Source organism: Lactuca sativa, chromosome 4 (assembly GCF_002870075.4).
Source record: "Lactuca sativa cultivar Salinas chromosome 4, Lsat_Salinas_v11, whole genome shotgun sequence".
In the NCBI taxonomy this organism is placed as follows: Eukaryota; Viridiplantae; Streptophyta; class Magnoliopsida; order Asterales; family Asteraceae; genus Lactuca; species Lactuca sativa.
Genome location: NC_056626.2, coordinates 78,587,863 through 78,613,685, shown reverse-complemented (window position 1 = coordinate 78,613,685; position 25,823 = coordinate 78,587,863). Strand labels below are relative to the sequence as shown.

Genomic DNA, 25,823 nt, shown 5'->3' with positions numbered 1-25,823 from the left:
GTGGTCGTCATCTAAACTCCGCTAGATGACTAGATCAAACAACAACGAGGTCTCTCATCTGTTTATTACACACCAACTATCTACCCATGTTCTACCCAACATATTAGTAGATAAAAATATACATTTGTATACATAGTTTAAAAACCTGTATAGCATGCTTTAATCAACACATATTTTCACACAACAGATGAGGCATGCACACACATAACACATATCTCATAGAGAATAAATCATATCTATGAGTTAGAAGAAAGTGAATACACATTCACACATATAAACAACAATATACTCAATACACTCAAACCATACTTGTATTATTATCGTGTTTATGAAAGGTAGTATACACTCACTTGATTAGAAGATGATCGGACATCACTACGACTTGCAGAAGTAGTAATCCTCCGCAGATCTGGAAGATCTCTTCAAAAATCGAACTTCTCGCGAGCAGAGCTTCGGCTCGGGAACCGCACTTCTCGGGATATTCGGGATCTCGGGACTTGCCTCGGGGCTCGGGAACAATACCGGGGCTTCGGGATATTTCTGGCACGCAAAACGATGCAAAACGGGAGAGAGAAGAGAGAAAATTGGCAAATGGGTCGGCTGCCCTCGCATCCTATTTATAAGAGGCTGGAGCCTCGGAGTACGCGGGGCGTACGCCAGTACGCGGGGCGTACTGGTCTCCGAAGTCGTCATGGCATGCGTCATCCGAAGTGTCGACACTCTTCGGAGTACGCGGGGCGTACCTCGGATCAGACTGCTGACTCGCCTTCGGATAATGCCGGATTTAAAGATTAAAAATAAATACAAAATAATTAATAAACTTCGGAAATTCATATCTTCTTCATACTAACTCCGTTTTCGACGTTCTTTATATCCACGGAAAGGTGAGACTACGCTCTACAACTTTCGTTTAGACTTCGTCGGCTAATTTTGAATTTATTTTTATTATTTATTTTTAATAGGCCGCGACAGAAAAACTTCGTTATAAATTCATAACTTCTTCGTTTGACGTCCGTTCTCGCCTAACTTTTTATCGCTTCGATACCAACAACGAGACCTTCGATCCTCATTTAGATTGCTTCGGCTAAAAACCGCTCGATCTCAAATCAAGTATTTCAGGCTGCATACCGCTAAGTCGAAACTTCGATAAATCATAACTTCCTCATACGAAGTTAGATTTGGGCGTTCTATATATATATTCGGAAACCTCGTTTCAACTACTACAACATTATTCAAAGATATTAAGTTTATTTTACACTTAAATTTTGATGCTTATTTTTATTCTTAATTAATCAAACCACATAATTGTAGGGTTTCAAAGCACTCCATGGATGATGGCAATGGGCCCGTTTGATGATTTCTAGGTTAAAAGCCCAAGAATTGTCTTTTCCCTATAAATAGTCATGTATTATTCACAATTAGGGTTAAAAGAGTGAGGCAAAATGTAGCCGCCACGTGAGGTTTCTTATGTAGTGTTAGATTCTTTAGTCTATGCTTTACGTGTAATTTATTCCTCTTGTTTGAATAAATCGAGTGATTATTTGACATAATCTTCATATTTGTGTTTGTTCTTATTTTCCGCATCTTGTTCATCAAATCTCAATTAGGGTTTTAATCCCAACAAGTGGTATCAGAGCGGGTCTTTGAAGATCTATTGATTTTTGAAGTATCGGTTCTTGATTTGGTGATTTTCTGCACATATATTGAAGATTATTGGTGTTTTGGCGGTATGGAATCAAGATTTCTCTTCAATCTACTGTTCATGGAAACTTATGTATTCAGCTACTGTTCATCATGGTGATTTCGATCTTATTCTCTTTTATTCATTTTTTTGCCACTAAAGAATTCTTGTCACTGTTAAATTCCGCCGATAATGACACAATTGCTTTTTACCTATAATTTTTTTTCCAGCCGATGTCATTGAGCCCAATCTTTTCTTTTAATCGTTTACTGTTCATTTGTTTCATCTAGAAAACCCATTGTTTAGGTTCACTAATCGTTTTCTTGTTCTTATATCGTTGTTAGAAATCTCAGTTTTTTGAATCACGAAAGTCTTACGATTGAACATTACGATTCTTAATTTCTATTTGATTCGCTTATTAATTCAGTCTGGTTCTTGAGTTTTAGTCATCTAATCGATTTTGATTGACTTAATCAATTTTGTTCGTGTACTGTTGACCCAATTAACGATTGATGATGATTTTTATTTAATGAGAATCATCTCTTGCTATCTGTATGATCGTTTGTGATTTTGGGTCTAGTATTGTCATTCGATGTTATCAGGGGAATCATATTGATGAACCGATTATTTGAAGAATCGATAAAGAATTGATGAAGAACAATGAACTGAACTGGGTTCCGATTTTTATGGTCAAAATTGTAAAGGATGGTCTCACATGCGAATTTGTCTTAGAATCCATATTGGCATATCGTTGGAGAAGAATCATTCGGAATCAGAAAAGAAATCAGGATTGGATTTTATCGGAATGTTTGAGCAGATGTTCTTGCGAGTCAAACCATAAAAGTCAAAATTTGAGACGAACTGATTCGCTGTGAATAAGGATGTGTACCCGTTCGCAATTGGATGTCGTCAAAATTAAGATTTGTAAATTCACCTACGAAAGCTCTAAATGTCAGAAAAACGAAACTGTCGGCTCTGATTAGTAACTCACAATTTTAATGGGTCTCGTAGTTGCTGGGTTTCTCCGTAAGCAATTGAGGAAGATGACATAAATTTTGGTTTTTGGCCCCTCCAAGTTCAGTGACTTGATGATTCTGGTCTCGGTATTTTTTGTGACTTGGCAGTTTTGGTCCACTTCCAAAAACTGTTACAATTAAAAGGAAAAATTAAAGATTCCATCAAGTCTTGGCGGTTCGGAAAGTCGTTTTTCATGATAATGTCAAATTTTCACGACTTTTTCGGATTTTATACTTCATTGTATATTTCATTTTGTCGCGGGGGAGCACAGTAATTTTTATCCATTCAAGATCATTCTCATGACCATAAGAAGGCTTTATAATCACGTTTTCGATTATAATTCGGGGGAGAATTTGGTATGGCCATTCGAAATTGGATTTGTGACTTTTCAAAGTTGGAGATTTTTGATAAAGCTTGTGGTAGAATTATGAAGGTAGCTTTTACAGTGGAAGTTCTTCATCGAGCTATGCTAAAGCTTTTACAGAGAAGTATCCTTTACAGCGGAAGTTCTTTATCGAGCTCTGCTAAGGACTTGTTATATCTCTGACTTCTAGTATTTTCTCGATCAAGTGGCATTACAAATCTTAAAGTTTGGGTTGTTACATGATATTTTTTGATGACTTATATCATTAGCGTATTTGAAGATCATTGTGACTTGGAGAGGGAGCTCTTCAAAGATAAGAAATGATTCAGTTTCTTTGTTCTGAAAGGGGTTTTTATGGTGGGCTTGGTTTTCATGAAGATTTTTTTGGGATTACATTCGAAAATGAAGTTTAAAGACATTACTTCAGTGCTTGATTTATATATCCTAGAGCCCGTGTTTGAAGACTATTGAAGAATCAAGATTCGTGGATTGCTTCTTCTATTCCTCGTTGCAAGATCTTTTTATTCGCTAGATGCTTGTTTTGGAAGTTAAAGCATTGTCATCCATTCCATACTTTGAGGGGGAGATTGTAGGGTTTCAAAGCACTCCATGGATGATAGCAACGGGCCCCTTTGATGATTTCTAGGTTAAAAGCCCAAGACTTGTCTTTTCCCTATAAATACTCATGTATTATTCACAATTAGGGTTAAGAGAGTGAGGCAAAATGTAGCCGCCACGTGAGGTTTCTTATGTAGTGTTAGATTCTTTAGTCTATGCTTTAAGTGTAATTTATTCCTCTTGTTTGAATAAATCGAGTGATCATTCGACATAATTTTCATATTTGTGTTTGTTCTTATTTTCCGCATCTTGTTCATCAAATCTCAATTAGGGTTTTAATCCCAACAATAATTAAGCAATTAAGCACAAAACACATAATACTCAAATAATACAATCTTATTATTTCAAAACGGGTTACAAAGTTAACCTAGACCATTACATTGCTAAAAATGGCAAGCCCGGAAACACAGGCGTTACACCTAGGTTCCTGAACCCACCCAGTCCTCAGCTGCTGAAGGATTCCCATTAATGTCAAGTAGCTACCTCCTGAATATAACCACATACAATAGAGATAAGATAACCCTTCGAGTAAAAGAGTAAATCCTAGAACGGTTGGACTCAAACGAGAGCTGTGCAATAGGGCCAAGTCCATCACTCTGATATTATCTAGCCTATGCTGCATGTGACTTAGCATATTCACTTAGTAGCTAGCTCACATTGCTTAGAGTCCCACAAAGCACAAAGCAAGCCACATTCAGACAATGGAAAACTAACAAACATACTCCAATCAAACCATTTTATCCTCTAATCAGGAATCTGTACTAACATGCAATTCGAAGGCTCATACAATCAGACAAAACCTAAACAAGCCATCCTACCACTAGCTGATCAGTTCTAGCATGCAAATATACAAGCTCATATAAGCATACAAAGGCATCTCTCCTAGATCCTTAGCTCTAATTCTAGCATGCGAATCATAGAATCATATCTTATCACAAAACAAACATGTATTGATAATTTGGGAACCACTTACTTGAGCTCAGTCGATTGCATGCATCACACCCCTTTCTTTGCTTAGAAATTCTTTTGTAATTAAATGTTTACTTTATAAAAATTTCATCAAGCCCTCAGTTTGAGTACAGGCATACCTGAGAGTATGCTCGAATCCCTCAAACCAAGGCTCTCATACAAGCTTGAAACATCCCAAAATTCAAGACCAAAAATTTCATTCTTAATATAACTAAACATTATTGTAAGTTTGTTCACACATTGAAAAGCTTTTTTAAATAAAAGAGATATAGTGAGCTATATGCCAAGGTGACAACTTTATACCTCAAAAATTTAGCTCTTGATGAAGGGTTTCTGGATCTAGGTCACTCCTCCACGCTAGGTGCTTCCCTCTTCAAATATCCTTCAAGAATCACCAACAAATACTCTTTATGAACTCACAACACTCAAAAATGGCCTTAGGGTCTCGAGGTTAGGGTTTTGGACGATGGAGGCTGGAAATGAGGCCAAACCCTAGAGCTTAAGTTGTTTAAATAGGGTGCAAAACCCCGAAATCAGGGTTTCCCAAACCCCATCCAACTTGTTGAGTTGATCGTCCCCAACTCATCGATTTGGTCTTCCAAAAACACGCCGCCCAACTTTCCAACACGTCGAGTTTCTTGCCCAAACTCGACAAGTTGACCTTAAGAAATGGGGGTTTTACTTCCAAAATTGACCTTCTAGATTCCGGATGTTAGAACAGTGAGATGAATCACCTGTTCAGTAGCTAAGTAGGTAGCTTTTCAGACAACTTGACTAATGTATCATCCTATAATATATTGATTTCGATGAAGCACATATATCCGTGAGTAGATCTTCGATGCCTACTTTCTTTTCATCTTTCAAAACATCCATTATTTCACTAATTCTAGTACTGAACCTACAGAACGTGAAGTTGTACCACGAGTGACCAAAATGCTCGAAGGTGAGAGAGAAATTCCCAAAATAGAATGTTGTGAAGAATGAAGGCAGGATGGGTTAGTATTTACGGGGTGATTTTGGGAACTATTCATTAGTTATTATTCATTGATCACTGTTCATTATTCACTATTCACCATTCACTATTCATCTATAGACATTAGGTGAGCAAGGTGTTGGTTCAAAATTTGCTATTTTCTCGGTATCTTCGTATACTTGTAACTTCTTCATACGAAATCTATTTTTGATGTTCTTTATATTCACAGTTTGGTAATTCCTTGTACTACAACTTTCTTCAAGATTGTAACGCCCATGTTTTTAGGCTAAGAATTTGTATGATGATGCAATAGTTAGAGTCAACAATTGTAACCTACTTTGAAGTAATAAAGAGGAATTATTTGAATATTATGTGAGTTATGTGATTTATTGTGAACTATATTTATTTATAAGATATAATAAATTAAGAATGAAAAATAAGATTCAAAAATAAAATAATAGATAGAAACAATATCTATGAAGAAACTAGTAGTGGTCATGACAAGGATTCCAGAGATATAAAGAACGCCGAAATCCGAGTTATAACGAAGAAGTTATGACCTATCAAAGTTTCGCTACAAAACCGGCATGACGTTGTGTGACGTAAAAAGTGATTTTACGATATAGTAACTTTTAGTCTTAACGATCTAAATGAAAGTCGTAGTATACGTTAAACCGAGAGCGTACATAAAAAGAACATCCAAATCTGACTTCGTATGAGAAAGTTATGATTTTTTTAAGATTTGGCATAACAGTATGTAACCCGGAGTTCGAATATTAGATTATCATTAAAAGTCTAGAGAAGTGCTTAGCCAAGCCGTACACGATATTTACTTAACAATCTATTGAAGGCAAACGGGCAACAAGCTACGCCGCTAGCCCTTTCTGGATGTCAAACCCAATTCTTTTAAAAACAACATTTATGGATCTAGGAGATATGACATTAGAATGCATGACCCATTGGACTCTATTAAGGAGCTCCACCACCTCTGGTGCGAGAAAACCAAATGTATCGAATGCAAAAGGAACAAACACATGTTTATTTTCTCTACATGCATTCTCGTGCTTTACCACTTTGCACGCAGCGGCTTTCAAAGTGGCATGCCCAACTATGAAACCCCCGCTCCCCAAACCAACGAGAGGAGAGACCCCAGTAAGGTCCACGCACACATGCTTCCCTCCTATCCATCCAAAGACCAAAACGGACGTTGGATGACAAAGATAGACAAAAACGGACGTTGGATGACAAAGTTATGAATTTTTAACGGACTTTTCCTATCCCGTCCTGTTAGAATATAAATTTAAAAATAAATTCATAATTAGCCGACGTAGTCTAAAAGAAAGTTGTAGAGTATGTCTCCACCTATGCATGGATATAAAGAATATCGAAAACGGTGCTCGTATGCAAAAGTTATGGAATTTAGAAGACAAAAGTGGTTGTTGCAAAGTTACGCAATGAACGCCTCGCGTAGACGGAACACCTCGCGTGCTCACATACTCGGTACAGAGGAGTCCATGTCTCCCCATTTGAAGTTAGACATGTATCTCTCTCGAATGCATTGTGTACGCAGGAACGTCCTGTGCATCGTGAACGCACTGCGTTCTCCAAGGGAATGTCCTACGTAACCAAGGCCAGCCACCCTATAAATACCTTGCGAGGGAAGCTATATTTCTCACACCAAAAACCCATTCTCTCTCTCTCTCTCTCTCTCTCTCTCTATATATATATATATATATATATATATATATATATATATATATATATATATATATATATATATATATATAACTTCTCTGTAAACCCTCCCAATCCCTAATAACTTCTAAGTGCTAAAGGAAAGCCCCGGAGCGCCCGAAGGCTCCGAGAAAAAGAGCTTTTCGGCTCACAAGTTCTGCCCCCGCAGAGCCCGGTTTCTAGCAAACCACATTGTAAGTGAGATACGCTTACCCTACTTTAAATATAGCTTATGTTTATGTTTAGTATCGTTATTATGAACTTATAAACAATATATATTATAAAATATAATATAAAAGTGTTGTTATAATATCTTTTAACTACTCGCGGTACGGGGAATCTGGTTTTAAGGGCCGCATAGGGTTGTTGTATTTCAAAAGTGCTATAATGCAAAAATGGTCCTTCCCTCCGGTGTTTCATGTATGGCCCTTGTCTGTACATAGTGGTTGAAAAGTGTTGTTTAACACTTATAAAACAATATAGCTCGTAGAGCTAATAAATAGTCGTGATAAATATTAGACTAAAATCTTGTGGTAATAATACTAGGTTTCATCGAATGAAATTATATTATTATGAAGAAAAGCGTTGTCCAAGTTGGGATCACCACTTTAACAAGTGAGTGCATAGTTACTTTCATCTTACACATAGATATTAAGTATTTTAGATAAATTACGTACTATGTGTGTATATTATTAGTGTTCTTGATATCTATGTTGGATGAACAATTTATACATGTTTTAAATGATTTAAATTGTATATGTATTTTATATCTATAAAAATGTTGGGTAAAACATGGGTAGATGAAATACTTGATGTGTGATAAAATGATGAGAGGCCTCGATGTTTACGATGATTAACTTGATGAAATTAATAAACTTAATTATCATAGGTTGAAAACCCTATGTGCTCACCAGGCTCCCAAGCCTGGCCCACTCAATTTATTGCATTACAAGTAGTGGCAATAGAGCACAGGAGTGATGGTCTGATGAGAGATCAATGGATTATAGGCCACTAGAATAAATAGATATTGTAAAGCCTATGTTGCTTCTGTGTATGCTTTTGATCTGTATTGACAATGACATCCCGAGGTTTTTAATATAATGAAAATACATTTCCTCAGAAATGCTTTGATAAAATCTTTATCATATTTTTGGGAACAAATTTCCGCAACATATTTCTTTAAAAGTATACTCTGATTTTCAAATAAAGCATAAACAAATCGGTCTTTTCTGGCCGTGAAAATGGGGATGTCACAGTTGGTATTAGAGTATTAGTTTAAGCGAACTAGGAATTTGTAGGATTTCTAGATTTAAACTTAGAATGCTAAGCGATGATTGTAAGATGAGTGTCTACTATATTTTAGACATGAGCACTAGCTTATTTTAGGAAAGATGCCTAAAAGGCTTTTATATGCTAAATGATTTATAATGTAGATATAAAGATGCCTTATATGCTATTATTTGATCGGATTTATGGTCTGTAATCGATCGGATCTGGAAATTTATATGTTCAGATTTTAAACGTTCGACTACGATATTTGAACTAGCATGTAACATTTCGGAATGATAAGGAAGATTTACACGTCTATCATAAACTAAGATCTAAATTTGCCTACTTTGGTGTATAGATGAACATGGCGAGAACTCGAAGCGGAAACACTAATGGAAATGTTAACTAGTGGCCTGTGATTGAGCGTGCACCAGAGGCACCTGTTGCACCTAAGCCAATCACGATGGTCGGGGTACAAGCAATGATCCAGATGATGTTGGATCGTCAGATGGAAGAGACAATGCATTTACTTCAACATAGTAGGGATGAACCTACGATACCTGTTAACAACCTAAGCTGAACATTGAGTAGTCTGATGAAGGGAACTATAGTCAGACTATCAGTCAATCTGAACCATGAGTGGGAAGGAGAAACCACCATAATGGAGGAAATGATGGACGTGGATGCAAATACAAGGATTTCATGGCATCCAAACCACCATGTCTTTCTGGAAGCCCATCACTGGTGGAAGTTATGGATTGGATCTTCGAGATGGAGACAATGTTTGAGAGTTGTGATTCTAGCAACTGACAAAAGACCGCTCTCGCGGTTCCCCAGTTAAAGTTTGGAGTACTGAGATGGTGGAAGCTACTAGCTGATATGATATCCAAGGGAGAAGCTAGCAAGATGTATTGGGAAGATTTCCTAGTGCAACTAAAAATGCAGTACTGCTCTAAGCAGGATCTTCTGGAAATCAACAATGAATTTCAGAATCTGAGGAAGTGAAGAATTAGCGTCACCGATTATGCGACAAGTTTAATGGAGAAGATGAAGCTTGTTCCTTACCAAGTTCCAACTGAACTCTCCAAGGTCAAAAAGTTTGCCCATGGATTACCAGTGGACTTTGGTCCAATGGTCAAGCAAGCAACCACTTTGAAAACCACCATTTGAGCATCTAATAATGTTGAGACCCAGATAAGGGAAAAGGGTTTGGAGAGAACTGAGGTTGGTGAGAAAAGGACATTCGATGTATCTTCAAGGTCCAACAAGAAGAGCAAATTCTCGAAGTCTGGTTCGAAGAAATTTGGAGGAGGATGAGGCGAAGCTAAGTGGTGCGAGAAGTGTAAAAAGAAACACTTCGGGAAACGTAGCAAGGAGCTAACTTGCGACAAGTGCGGAAAGACTGGGCATTACGTCAACGAGGGCGCACAAATACTACTTTGGATAAAGAGTAATCTATTTCCAATTTAAATATTATAAACAAACATTTATATTAAAATATATTGTAAATAGAAAATGGGGTGTTATAACTCTCCCCCACTTACAAGGATTTCGTTCTCGAAATCTAACTAAATAACTCTGGGTAGTTTCTTCTCATCTCTTCTTCTGGTTCCCAAGTCCATTATCATCCTTTAGGGTGTTGCCACTATATTTTTTCAATCCAATAACCTTGTTGCGTAGGGTCCTTGTCTTCCTATCCAAGATCATAACTAGTGTCTCTATGTTGTTTTGACACTCGTCCACATGAATATTATCTAGAGGTACAACTATAGATTCATCCGCAATGTACTTCCTTAATTAAGAAACATGGAATGTGGTGTGGATCTAACTAAGCTATTATAACATATCCAAATGGTAGGCAACCTTGCCCACCCGAGCAATAACTCGAAAGGGTCTGATATATATGTTAGGTTTTATTTTAAAAATAGTTTCATAAACTAGAAAGTTGGTAGACAGAAGACCTGATTTTTCAAAAATAACATAATCTAATTTACGCCCACTAAAGATCATCTTGCAAGTTATAAAAATATTAAAACACCAAGAAAATAAAGGATGAAGAAATAACAACCTTTGTAGTTCTTTGGGTCCTCTTGGGAGGCTTGGAAGTTGATGGAGAATGTGGAACTTTTGATACACCAACAACATCTCAACTTGATGTAAAGATGTTAGTCTTTGTAAGAAAACTCTTAACAATCTTAAGCTTTAAGTTCAAAACTAATATGAACTTAAAGAGATCAAAAGCAAGTGTCTTTATCTCTAACACTTTTTGCAAGAGAGAATGAGAGATTAAGAAAGGCTTCTTACGGTTTTGGTGTAGCAAGAGTAGTATGAATGAAAGCCTTTCTCGCATGTCTTAAAGCTAAATCAATACCCACAAGTCCTTAACCATTTAAGCACTCGTGTCCTTAAAGCAACTTGTCCCCCATGCCTTAAGACATTCCATACCTTTTGATTAAACTAAACAAAAGGCCATACTCTCTTTTCCTATCTCTATTTTCAGATTTTAATAGAAAAAGGAAAGCATGAGTTTTATATTTTATAAACAAGTTTATAAATTATAAACTTTAACTTTTTTGTAAAAGACAAAAGAATATATCTAGTCCAAATGTTGTGCATGGCTTAATAATGCATACCATATGAATTATGAAATGTTATTTGCTAATGAAAATTATTATTTACAAGAAATAAATAATTTGCAATTAATTATAAGAGTTTATTTAATATTTATTAAAATCAATTTCTACTAAATATTCAATTATATCAAGTTGTTGTTAGTGTGACCCATTAGTATCATATGTTAATTAGCAATATCACTTTAATATAACTCTTGAGCATACTAGATCTTTCAATCTCCCACTTGTACAAGATTCATATTAGACTGATATAGAAAGTGGTGAACGTCTAACAACATTTCACTACCCCCATCAACATACAACTTTGTGTCATTCTATCAACACCCAATTCCCCAAAAGCACAAAGCTAAAATTGGTTTATAAGGTAAGTTTATTAGTTATCCCTTTGTCACAAACATCATGTTGAATATGAGATACGAGTCACAATCAATCTCATCTGGTGTTTAACTTTTGGTAAGGCGCCTTACATTTCTAACTCTTAGAACATAAGAGGAACGAATCCCATCTTGACTACATACCCCTCTTGCATAGTTCACACTATAACTGAAAATGGATTTTATAACTACCCGGTTAATGACCAACATTTGACCATATCAAAGCAAAACATTCACTACACTTAAGCCCATTATGTATCTCAGGTGTTAAGGATACAAAAATAGTACCTTTTAATCAGTTATCACTCATGATAGCGATCCATTAGGTGATCATGATGCAAGTTAGCTCAATACTAATTCTCTGACAAGTACCTATGAAACTTGGTTACAACCACTTGCCTACTTTCATCCAGTGAGAGTTGACCAATCCAATTAATATTAGTCTTACTTTATATTTGCTCCCACAATTATAACTGACTATGAACCTTTAGAATAATAAGATTATTCATGGATTAAACATGTTAATATAGACCACAACAAGTATTGATTTTATGATCATATCCCAAAATACCAGACTATTATATAATAATTGTTGTCACAATGTTCCAATATCGAAATACTGAATCCAAATCAAAATCATATTTCTAGAACAATAAAGTCTTACAGCTGCAGTGTGACCATTCATACTAAGCTCAAAAGAAGGACTCTGTTAATGGGTTTGAATAAACTTAATTTGTGTGAATTCTGTGAATACTATCATCTCCGTATCTGACTTTACTCTAGTTATAGTTAAATCCAATCATACTCGATTTTAACTTCTAAAGTAGTGTATTCTTATTTTGTAGTGGATTATGTCATTTGTTTTTGCTTGAACCTCATTCCAATTAAACTTTTGCTTGGACCTCATTCCAACTAAACTTACTCTTCATCCCACAATGAAGTCATAATACAATTATAATTCATAACTATCTATATTTGTTTAGAAATTAGAATCTTATGTAGCTCTTTACATGAATATTTTACTTTAAACTTATTATCTCATATACGTTATCTTAGTTCCTCTAATGTACTCTTAGAATGTTCCTATAGTCTCCTAGTCACTTAACCATGTATCTAATCAGTATCTTACGATATGCTCATAACATGATCATATACCAGGTCTTATGTATAATATGGCATAAATGATGGATTCATTTTCCAATCAATTTGAACATAAATCATTTCAAATAGTCCAAAACTATGAGCTAGGTTCTTTTGAGACATCTCAAAATTAGTGCCATGTGACAATGCCAAGACTCCTCCAAAGGAATCTTTTTGTTTTGATCTCTTTCAAGATATTGTCTATATATGCATAAAGATATAAAACTTTTAACATTCATTATATCCGTCTCTATAGATTTTACATTCCAAGAATGTATCTTGTGCTTCCTAAGTCTTTAATCTTAAAAGGACATTCCAAGTCAAGGTGAAAAGGTACGGCATGGTCAGAATGTATTTTCTCATGATTAAGTATGTCTCAGTCATACAAAATTAGGAAAGTCACTATGCTCCTAGTAGTTCTTAGTAAAAACATACGTTCTATTCATTATGAAATAAAAACATACCTTGTGGTTTTATATTAAAATGATGATTGCAAGCTTAATATGTTTGCTTTATACCCATAAGTGGCTCTCAATCTTAACAAATTTTGTTAGGATAACATGGATTAAGAAAACCTCCAGGCTAATCTATATAAATAGATTCTAGTAAATGTCTATTAAGAAAAGCGGTCTTTCTTGAAATCTGTTTGCTATATCTCATATTAAGAATATGAGTTTATAATAAATGATATCCTTGTTGATCTAATCATAGCTACTTGTGAAAAAGATTTAATCATAGTCAATGCCATGAGTATGATGAGGACCATAGTCAATGACATGAGTATGAGAAAATCCTTTTATAACAATTCTTGCTTTAAATGTGTATAGTTATCCATGTAATGTATTCTTTCTAGAAGAATCACTTACTCCTTCTATCCTGGCTATAGGTAGGAAGGTTAATAAAGACCATATTTGATTATTATACATGGATTACATCTATTGTCCATGACTCTAAGTCTGTTATCAGATTCGAGATCTGACATAGCATCTTGGTAGTTGATGGATCTGTTAGAAATCATTAAGAAAAACTCATCAATAAGGGATTCAACATTTCTCATGTCAAAGATGATTTCTACCACTAATGCAAACAATTTATGTTTGTGAATAGCTATTATTCAAGTTTAACAATCCGTGTTAAAACTAGTGCCAACTGTTACTACATCAGACTATGGTTCTTGAGCTGCTTCAAGTTCCATGTACCTCTCACTCGCGTTGTCATTAGAAGATTGCCTTATACTAACTCGACCTTCACAAGTGCAAGAGAACTTATTCTTGATGGGTTTGCATATAATAATCTAAGCCACATTTAAAATATTATAAAATATGTATTTAGCATATTTTTGGTTTAGAAGCTCCAGTCCAACATATGCTTCAAATCCATATAAAATTTAAATAAGATGGGGTTGGAGCCTTTCCATACAAAATCTTATAAAGAAATGTTTTATCTACTTATTAGTTGGTATCTGTACTCAATGTACAATTAATAGTTTTCTAGGTGTTATCCCAAGGAAATAAAAGAAGTATATTTCTACCGATTAGAATGTAAATCATACCAAGTAAGAATTAATTCATCTTTTATTATCATTAAGGATTTAGATGGTTCTTACCGTTTTGTATCTCAACTTTGTATTTGAAAGCTTCAACAATGGTTTCACAATTATGTTTTACCATGTAAAATATAATTATAACTATTATAGTTGTTAGTAAAGTTGATTTGGTATCTCATCCTAAATCTTAAACATTTATTAGAAAGGAAGTCATATACCACACTATATAGTTCTTTAATTTATTTCTATACTACTTAGTGAAAATATCATTTAGGAATCTTGTATATATAAATAGATTCCACTTATGTCGTATAAGCTACAATATTTTTCTTTGAAGATCCCTTTCTTGAAGTTGGAATATACGAATGTCATTTATAAAATAAAGATAACAATGTGAAATATGAGTTTGATTCAAAACAAGTTTAAGTCAAAAGTGTACTTTGCATATAGAACTTGTTATTCATAAAACATGGATATTTACTTTATAATTCTTATTAAGAGATCTAGCCTCATAGAAAGAATTTTAATCATTTCTAAATAAGAAGGTGATCGTTATGAAAAATGATTTAAGTAAATAATCAATCATTCAAATTAACTTAGACACATATTTAGACAAGCTAAATTAAAACATACATTGTTCAAAAGCAAACATTGTTCTACAATACAAGTACATTATGTTCCTAGCATAATTAATAAACTAAACTCCATGAGTGTAGTTCCAACTTGATTGTGCTCATCTGGTTACTCTTCTATAAATATTGCAAGCCATTTAAAAATATTAGATCAACATTTAAGTACCAAGTACTTATTTTTTACATGAAAAGTATAAGTTTTATCTAGTAGATACCTCAAGTACTAGTCTCTTCCATATGTTCTTTTCAGATAAGACGAGTAGTTCCTCTTCCAGTGTCTAGTTTCTCCACAAGAGAAACAAGATCCATCTATGTGGTCCTTATTGGATTTCTTGTGCTTAAAGGTGTCTAATCCATAAAACATAGGCCTCTTAGATCACACAAGGTGACTCTTTTAACCTTGCACTATTTCAACGTTTGAACTAGTTTAAAAGAAAATATCACTACATTTACTCGAATATTGCTTAACCGGTTATATAATCAAATATATATCTAAATTATCCAATACTTTTTGGAAGTCGGGAATAACTATTCCTAGTTTGATGTTAGAAGCAACTTTAGCATCAAAGTGATGTCCTTACTAGGTGTCATGTTTAGGTTTATTGCTCAAAGCAGGTTGTTTAGGACTAGGACCTTTAAGTGTGTACAATTTCACATATCTTACGAGATTGTGTCTCAAGACATGAACCCATCCATTAAAGCTGTATCTAATGAATGTTCTTAAGTCATTAAAGAAAATGACAATTTATGGTAACGAGAATGAATTATTTGTCTATAGAATTTTAACAAAATTCATTTAGTATTTTCAATATTTAAACTCTTTAATAATCAATACCCTTTTAGTTTCCAAAAACATTAATTATCAAAGTCTAGGATCCATGTTGCAAAACAAATAAATGGTTAGATATCATTTATCCGTCCATTTAAATCTAACCTGGTAGATATAGATTATCAATTATATTTTACTATATAATTCATAGATTTATGGGATCGCTAATAACAAATTTAACTAGACATGTTTGATCCCATCCATGCCTCGGTACTCTCTTGCTTAGGTATCATTTATCACAAAAGATTTCCGATCAAATCATTTAATTTGAAAAACTTGTGTAATCGTACTATAATTTGGTTATAAAAATCACGAAGATAACACTAAGAGGTTAGGTATCCTTTATCCCATTGGTGCATACAACAAATATCCAGACTATCTCCACCGAACACGTATCTAGATCGAGGCTGGAACAACTCAACTACGCTACGCCAACGCAGGCGTCTACTAGCCTAAGGGACTTGTTAACGTATCCCTCTAGGAATATATTAAAGAAAATAAAACTACTATCTTTAGGTCCACGCACAAAAGTCGTAGGGACCAAATCTGTACATGCCCAACAGTCGCCATTGAGCTCACAGTTGTAACAAAGAATGAAAATGAGCTCACAGTAACAACCATACATATTGTAGGCGGCGATGTACAATTAGGCATACAACAACCCGTATTACGCTAAAAAATTCTTGATTTAGGCTGGATTTCCATACCCACACATGGAAAACCCTATAAAGAGTACCATCTCCTGTTTCTGCCAGGAACTCTTACAATACAAGATTCCACACTCGACGATGATATCGAACATCCCAAAATACGACGACACCACCGATACAGACGAGCACATCGACACCTCAAAAGTGTAAAATTTGGACCAAATTTATAATAAGTTTTGCAATCTGGGTCAAAAATGTAATTTTCGAAAGTTGGGTGACCTGTTGACCCGATAAAATGCCTAAATTGAATACGATTACCGGTTTTTGAGACTTAATTGAATAAAAAATATATATATAGGGACTAATCGATTATGAAGCAAATATGTAAGGACTTATTGCAGTTTTCCCAAATTTTAATATAAAGTTAATTAATTAATATCCTAATTAAGTAAAAGAAACCTAAGTGGAAATTAATTTAAAATAAAACGGGTTGGGTGTCATAAGCAATACTAAATGATAGAAAAGTTACATAAAAAATCAATAAAATGAAAATATAAAACTTAAGGGTGTAAATTGACAACTCGCAAATCAATATTGAAAAAAGGCTGGAAGATGGGTAGAATGTGATCAATAAAAAAAGATTAAGGAGAAAAGTTGTAAAATTGTTTTGAGGTTATATCATACGAGTATAATCCTTTCTTTTTTGACCGTTTTGGTTTCCTCACGATCCGTATCTGATTCCGAACCCTCTAGCTTTCTATGACTCTATGAGTGAAAATACGAGCCGTTAGTAGTAGGGGGGACAATTAATAACACGACACGATAGAAATACATGAAACGAAACAAAATTGAGGCGAAATTGAAATTCGAATTCGTGTTCGTGTCCAGTTTAAAAAAATATGATGTCGTGTCGTGTCGTTTTGTGTTTAAAATTCGACATGAAATTCACACCATTTAACATTTATTTGTCGTGTTATGTATAATTAAGTATTAATTAAATAAACTAATTTATATTTTATGTTATCTTTATCGTTTCGTGTCGTGTTTGTCGTTTTTTAATCGGTTTTTTCGTGTTAGTTAAAAAAACACAACATTGTGTCATGCGTATTTATATTACATAAAACTGTCATATCGTATCGTGTCAGACAAAAACACGACACAATAGTCTGATTTTGCCACCCCTAGAGTAGTGTAACACGGAAAGCAAATGATTTTAAGTGTACGTTACATACCTTCTTTTTTCCCGATTCCACATGGCTAGGGTTGGGAATGAGAAAGAAAAGAAGAAACAAAGACAGAGGATAAGTATAACGAGAAATATGTATTTCCAGCCCATGCGTTAACATTTGAAAATTTAGTGTAATGTGAAAAACATTTATGACAACAATCACGAACAAAAGATACAAAACATTTGAAAAAATTAAAAAAAATACTGAAAAATAATAAAGAATCAAAATTCCATTAAACAACTTTTTCAAACAACAAAATAATTTTTTAATTTTTTCTTTAATATGGTGTTATACTTGATTAAAAAATATATTAATTTAAGTAACTTGAATAAAAAACTATATCTTATCTCTCCTAGCTAAACCGACAATAAATGATTACTACCATCATGATTTTTTTCTCCAAAATATGAGTGCTCTAACACTACACATAATTAAAATAGGACGGATAGGAGATTTAGGGGTGTTTGACAACGAAAATTTTAAAGTTTCTGGTTTTAGATTTTAACAAAAAAACTTCGTTTAAGAATAAAAATATTTAGTTTTTAGTTTAAACAAAAAATTTTAAATCTAAAAATATTTCATATAATATTTAAAAAAAAAAAAAACCATTGAGGTTTTAAAATCAATTTCCATAATTTCCTTTAAAAATATATTTATATTTAATTTTTTTAAACAATTATCTTTTTATATAATTTTATATATTTTATAAGTTTTTAACAATTTTTACCAAACATGTAATAAATAAAAACTACAAGATTTTAATTACCAAGTATTTATTACCATTTATCGGCTTCCAACACCCACTACCAATTTTGATAAACACTACTCTAATTAGGGATTAGCATAAGTGGGTACCCGCCTCATTTGTCGAGAACCGGAACCAGCGGTTCCTAGAAAGTTAGAATTGGAACCAGAACCGCTTAAGACAAATCTTAAATGTTTGGAACCAGTCCCGGAACTGGCGGTTCCGGTTCCGGGAGCGGGTAACCCGGTTACATTAATTTTGTTAATTTTTTTTGATAAAACCGCAATTTAGTTCGATTCAAATCAAATCAACTCGGACCAAAGACGCACAAAATTAGACAAATATATTCTAAACAAGTCTAAGTAACACACATATTTATATGAAATTATATATATATATATATATATATATATATATATATATATATATATATAAACTGGTTCCGGCGGGTACCCAGTGGGTAGCAGTTCCGAAAAAATGAAAACCGGAACCGCTTGAGGCGGTTCTAGTTCCAAAACCGACAGTTCCGTAGCGGTTCCGGTTCCAAAAGCAGATACCCGGTTCCGATGCTCATCCCTAACTCTCATAAAATACGGGGTTAAAAAGATTAAAATTAAAACTAGAAAGGTTACCCCCGCTACACGGCGGCCAGAAGCTTTCAATGTTGTTTCTGAATCGGTAAATATGATAGACGTAGGAAGTGCAAGGATGACAAGCCCAGGCTTTGCCCCGAACCGTTTTGTTCATGTTTTTATGAAAAAATGTAAAAGTTTTGACTGCAAGGACCAGAAGTGTCAAAATGGCTAAAGAATTAAAGCGGTAGGAATTAGCAAGTTTTTAGAAAAATGATCAAATTTGTCGAACCGTTATGGTTTTGTGGTTAAATTTTAAATATTAAAGGGTTCCTAAATAGAAAAGGGATCAAAGTTGTCAAACCGTTAAAGTTTTGTGGCCAAACTTTAAATATTAAAAGGTTCCTAAAAAATGTAAAAATATCAATTATAAGGACCAAAAGTGTCAAAATGACTAAAAAATGAGGACCAAAGTTGTCAAACCGTTCAAGTTTTGTGGCCAAACTTTAAATATTAAAAGGTTTCTAAATAGAAAAGGGATCAAAGTTGTCAAACCGTTAAATTTTTGTGGCCAAACTTTAAATATTAAAAGGTTCCTAAAAAATGTAAAAATATCGATTACAAAGACCAAAAGTATCAAAATGGCTAAAAAATGAGGACCAAAGTTGTCAAACCGTTAAAGTTGTCAAATCGTTAAAGTTTTGTAGCCAAACATTAAATATTAAAAGGTTCCTAAATAGAAAAGGGATCAAATTGTCAAACCGTTAAAGTTTTGTAGTCAAACTTTAAATATTAAAAGGTTCCTAAAAAATGTAAAAATATCGATTACAAGAACCAAAAGTGTCAAAATGGCTAAAAAAATGAGGACCAAAGTTGCCAAAGTACAGGGACCAATTCTATCAAAAAAACAACATAAAGTCCGTTAAAGTTGTCAAACCGTTAAAGTTTTGTGGCCAAACTTTAAATATTCTAAGGTTCCTAAATAGAAAATGGATCAAAGTTGTCAAACCGTTAAAGTTTTGTGGCCAAACTTTAAATATTAAAAGGTTCCTAAAAAATGTAAAAATATCGATTACAAGAACCAAAAGTGTCAAAATGGCTAAAAAATTAGGACCAAAGTTGCCAAAGTACAGAGACCAATTCTGCCAAAAAAACAACATAAAATCCAGGGACTAAAATAGACAAAAATTGTTGAAAACGGATCAAAGTTGTTAAACCGTTAAAGTTTTGTGGTCAAACTTTAAATATTAAAAGGTTTCTAAAAAATGTAAAAATATCGATTACAAGAACTAAAAGTGTCAAAATGGCTAAAAAGTGAGGACCAAAGTTGCCAAAGTACAGGGACCAATTCTGCCAAAAAAACAACATAAAGTCCGTTAAAGTTGTCAAACCGTTAAAGTTTTGTGGCCAAACTTTAAATATTATAAGGTTCCTAAATAGAAAAGGGATCAAAGTTGTCAAACCGTTAAAGTTTTGCGGCCAAACTTTAAATATTCAAAGGTTCCTAAAAAATGTAAAAATATCAATTACAAGAAACAAAAGTGTTAAAATGGCTAAAAAATGAGGACCAAAGTTGCCAAAGTACAGAGACCAATTCTGCCAAAAAAACAACATAAAATCCAAGGACTAAAATAGACAAAAATTGTTGAAAACGGATCAAAGTTGTTAAACCGTTAAAGTTTTGTGGCTAAACTTTAAATATTATAAGGTTCCTAAAAATGTTAAAATATCGATTACAAGGACCAAAAGTGTCAAAATGGCTAAAAAATGAGGACCAAAGTTTTCAAACCGTTAAAGTTTTGTGACCAAACTTTAAATATTAAAAGGTTTCTAAATAAAAAAGGATCAAAGTTGTCAGAAAGTTTTGTGACCAAACTTTAAATATTAAAAGGTTCCTAAAAAATATAAAAATATCAATTACAAGAATCAAAACGTCAAAATGGCTAAAAAATACGGACCATAATTGCCAAAGTACAGGACCAATTCTGCCCAAAAAAACAACATAAAATCATATCAAAGTACTAAAGTAGACAAAAATTATAGAAGTTCTATTCATAAAAACAATTTCCATAATATATATATATATATATATATATATATATATATATATATATATATATATATATATATATATATATATATATATATATATATATATATATATATATATATATATATATATATATATATATATATATATATATATATATATATATATATATATATATATAATAATTAAAATTAAATAGAAGGGCTTTTGTTTAGTTTAGCCCAAAATTCAAACAATCTAAACCCTCTTTCTCCTTCTCCTTGGTCGGCAAACAAACCCCACGCTCGCTGCGTCGACGCTGCTAACCGTCTTCACTTTCATGGGTTCTTGCAAGAATTGCAAATCGAAAAACCTAAATGTAGACACTGTCACCGGGAATCTTGAATGCTCTTCATGCGGCGTCGTCCAAGACTTCGACAACTATGAACAACAAACCTTCAACGCCGACGGAATAATCGGCACCAACGTCCGATTAGGCACTTCTGGATCCCGGTATGATTACTCTTATCGTGAAACCAAGATCTACTTAGCTCAAAAAGTCGTCTCAGATATATTATACAAACTTGATTTAGAAAATCGTGTCGATGAGGTTAACAACATGATAAAGATCATAACCGAAGAAGAATACGGTTCAGGAAATTGGTTCAATGTCCTCGTCGGCGCCTGTATATACGTCGTGATGCGAAAAGCAAACAAGTGGTTACCTTTAACGAGCGTATGCGAAACCGTTGGTTGCGATAACTATGAGTTAGGTCGAATGGTATATCGCGTTATCGATCACCTTGATTTGAAATTGCCGGACTTTGATATAGTGGGGTTGTTCGATCGAGTGATGAAAGAGCTTCTTGGGGGGAAGGGTAACATCGGGAAGGATAAAATTGGAAGAATGGTGAAACAAGGGATTTTCTTGATTCAATGTATGATTAAGTGGTATGTGACAACAGGGAGGAGACCGGTGCCTGTAGTGGTGGCTGTGATTGTTTTCGTTTGTCAACTTAATGATGTTGTCGATGTTGATTTTGAAGATTTAGCTTCTCAATTGAACGTGGTGGTTGCAACCTGCAAGTTAAGGTACAATGAATTGTTGAAGAAGTTAGTGGAGGTTGCAAGAATTCGTCTTCCATGGGGGAATGATGTTAATGTCAAGAACATCATGAAGAACGCCCCTATAGTTATTCAATACATGGAGATGAAATCAATGTCTAATCCCACAAACAAAACCAAGAATTTGGAGGAAGTAGGTGCAGATTTGGATTGTTTAGTCAGTGATTGTTTGAATAAAGATGGACGATATTTTGTTCAAGATTTTGAGTTTGATGATAATAAAAATAATAATGATAAATCACGGGGTTCAATCGATTGGGAAGTTGAAGATTTGGAGAAGCTTAACATTTCACCCGAATGTTTATCCACTATTTACTTGAAATACTTGAATGAATATTCTGAAATGAAGTCATCAATGGCGACACTAGAGAATAGGAATGAAAAAAGAAGTGAAAGATATGATTTTTTAATGGATGGGGCTGACTATTGGAGTGGGAATTCTGAATTAAGCAAGAAGCTTTTTCTTGATAAAATATTGGAAAAAGATGTTGGTTTGAATGCTATGCCTAAATCTTTCATTGATGGATGTTTGAAAATACAAAAAAGAAAAAAGAAGATCAAGGCTGCTAAGATAAGAATTGAGAAGATAAGGCGTCCACCAATCGAAGAAAATGGTTTAGATGAAAGTGGTCAAAGTGGTCAAAGTCAACAATTTGTAAAAATTCCTGTGAATTCAAGAAAGAGAAAACGAAAGGTGAAGAAAGTTGATATTGATTGGGAAGATTTTGTTATTGAAACATTGTTGCTTCATGAAGTGAAGGAAGAGGAAATAGAGAAAGGGTATTATAATACTTTGTTGGATCTTCATGTCTTCAACTCTGGTATACCTTAATCATTTTTTTTTTTTTTGTGAAAGTAGAATGTTGTAATTAAAAAGACAAATATCATGCTTTATTAAACAAATATTTCTATCTGAGGTACATTTCTCACACTTTTATAACTAAAATCGACAATCCCCCTTTTAGGTAATAAATTTGGATTGCTTGATATTTCATCAAATATCAACGTACATTGTAGTTCTTGGTTGATTTGAATTTTTTTGCCACATAGGTGTCCAACTCATCAACTTGGAACATACGATCATTTTCTTCTATGGATTGAAATAGTGTGTGTGAATACGACAAAATGACCATTTTACCCTTACATTCTAACAAAAGGGTTTTCACATATTTATGAATTTTGACAATGTTAATTCATTAACATGAGAGGAGTTGGAAGCAAAAAAAGAAGGCAAATAAGTAAAGGCTGTAGTATTGCTGAATAGAAATCACATTTTTTTTTGCCCTATCAAATTCTAACTCTGTTATAATTATCCGTATATGATTTAGGTTTACATGTATGTACTTTTACTTTTTTTACATTTACATGTACATGAAAAGTTTGATGGAAATGTAGTATTGAATTTCAAGAAGAAAATTTATTTGATCCAAGGGAAAGGGAAGAAGACTTATTTTATAGCGGGAAAATGACTTGGGAGGGTAATTATTTTTTTTTGTCTTGTTCAAATATAAGGATTTTTTTTGTACATATATGAGCATTTAACTTGTTTAATGTGTTTATATATTAGTAACATATGAACACATTTAAGAAGTTAAATGATCTTTTTAAATGATCATACGTGTACAAAAAAATAGAAATTGTCTAAATGTAAACAAAACAAAAAGTTAATTACAAGAGAAAATTACACGGTTGGTCCCTATGGTTTGCTCTTACTTGCACGCTTCGTCCCTGGAAAGAATTTTTAACTCGGACAATCCCTATAACTTTATTTCGTTACCCGCCTAGTCCTTCAGTTAACTTTCCGTCTTATTTGGGGTTAGGAACTACTCACGTGAGTGGCACGCTGGGGGCATTTTTGTCCTTTCAACCCTACAACGGACTTAAAACTACTTCTCCTTCCTTCTTTTCTCAATCGGTGCTTCCAGTTCTCCTCTTCTACTCCATTTCTTTTGCTCGTGAAGATTGAAGATCCACAAAATTGATTATGGTGAAATGCAAGTGTGGAGCTGTAGGGATCATACGAACTGCAGGAACAAAGAGAAATCCTGGTAGGCCTTTTTATGCATGCCCTTTACAGGTATTGAGTTATCAATTTTTTTGGTAATTTCTAGGATGAACCCTAGTTTGTGCTAATCGAGGGTATTGAAAACTTCAGGGACCAAGAAGTGGATTTATTTCGTGGGTAGATGAAGAAAAACATACGTATGAGGCTGAAAGCCAAAATCTTGAGCTTGAAATCCATAATGAAGAACTTCAAATCCAAAATCGTGACCTTGAAATCCAGAATGAAGAACTTGAAATCCAAAATCGGAACCTTAAAATGTTGTTAATTGTCAGTTGGATTTTGTTTTTTGGGATAATTGTTTACAAGTTGTAGTATTAGGTATTTCAGTAATGGTTTTTGGTTGAAGATAATCTAATGAAAGGGTAATATTAGCATGTTTGTATTGCTGCATTTTAATGAAATGGTATATTTAGGTACAATTAATAGTTGCACTTTGTTGTCTTATAAAAGATTACAATGGATTATTACCATCTTGTATTGCTGGAATTGGGAGAGAAAGGGTATCTATTGGTACAATTAATAGATGCAATGCAACTGTAATCTTTTGGTATTTTTCATTTAACATATGACCAAAAACATGCCAAATGAAATGACCAAAAAACATGCCAAATGAAATGACCAAAAAACATGCCAAATGATCCATTATATAACATTAAATGAAATGACCAAACACATGCCAAATGAAATGTCCAAAAACATGCCAAATGAAATGACCAAAAACATACCAATAATTGATCCATTAGATAACATTAAAACAAAAGCATTACATAAGAGTTTAACCAAAAACAAATGTCTAAGTACCAACTGCAATTGTTTTGGTGATACTAAACACAATACAGTTTAATCAAAATACAAACATCACATGACATAATAGTTTAACCACAATACAAACATCACATTACATAATAGCTTAACCAAAATAAGAGCATCACATGATAAAAGAGTTTACAATGGATCCTTCTCTTTTCCTTTCTTCTTCTGTTTTCCTTTCTCATTCTCTTTTCCTTTATCCTTCTCTTTTCCTTTCTCATTCTTCTTTTTTCCCTTCTTCCCAACAGTTGGTAACTGCCCTTTGCAAGTCCTGGCATTGTGTCCTTTGTTGTTACATTTGGTACATGTAACAGTTTTTTGTGCTCTAGAAACTGTATTCCCTTTGATCATATCCTCTTTTTCTGTAGTTGACTTCCTTCGTTTCTTTTTTGGTCTTCTTATTGGGACATGGTGTTTTGGAGGCAACAAAGTAGTTGGACAAGGTGACTTAATCCACAATCTTCTACCATTTATCGGATCCACTTTGAAAGAGTACATGTTCCTCCAGGTTGATAGCCAATAACATTCATGAACAAAGGTTTCTGGAATACCAATTGCACCATTATTTCTCCTCATGTCCCAGATTGCAGATACAGCATGTTTGCATGGCATTCCAGTTTGCATGAACACGTTCGTTGATTCACATTCACTACACACTGATCTTGCCAAGGTCCACTCACTTGGTACTTCCCATTTCCACAAAATGATGCTGTATACTCCTCTGCCTGATCTTTGATCTTTTGCAATAGCTTGGTAGCTGTTGGAGTCAAAGGGCATGTTGCTTTGTCAATTTCTTTTTCAACATTCACAATCCTCTTC

The 25,823-nt window shown here is 33.8% G+C and overlaps 1 protein-coding gene across 2 annotated transcripts; it reads left to right on the top strand.

The window, feature by feature from the left end:
• The first annotated feature begins 21,235 nt into the window (after positions 1 to 21,235).
• Positions 21,236 to 24,613, top strand: LOC111884899 (plant-specific TFIIB-related protein PTF2). Of its 2 annotated transcripts, none has more exons than XM_023881202.3 (3): positions 21,236 to 22,950; positions 23,950 to 24,177; positions 24,285 to 24,613. In XM_023881202.3, the coding sequence occupies exons 1-2, from the start codon at positions 21,345 to 21,347 to the stop codon at positions 24,093 to 24,095; spliced, it is 1,752 nt and encodes a 583-aa protein (XP_023736970.1). In that variant the 5' UTR covers positions 21,236 to 21,344; the 3' UTR covers positions 24,096 to 24,177; positions 24,285 to 24,613. The 2 variants fall into 2 exon arrangements, with proteins under 2 accessions (XP_023736970.1, XP_023736961.1); XM_023881193.3 differs by having other exon boundaries at positions 23,950 to 24,206.
• Positions 24,614 to 25,823: the final 1,210 nt, after the last annotated feature.

Excerpts from the sequence above, each read along its gene's own strand:
- LOC111884899 (XM_023881202.3), top strand. The coding sequence starts at position 21,345 with ATGGGTTCTTGCAAGAATTGCAAATCGAAAAACCTAAATGTAGACACT. Across the intron at positions 22,951-23,949 it reads TCTTCATGTCTTCAACTCTG|GAACTACTCACGTGAGTGGC; the intron begins GTATACCTTAAT and ends ATTTGGGGTTAG.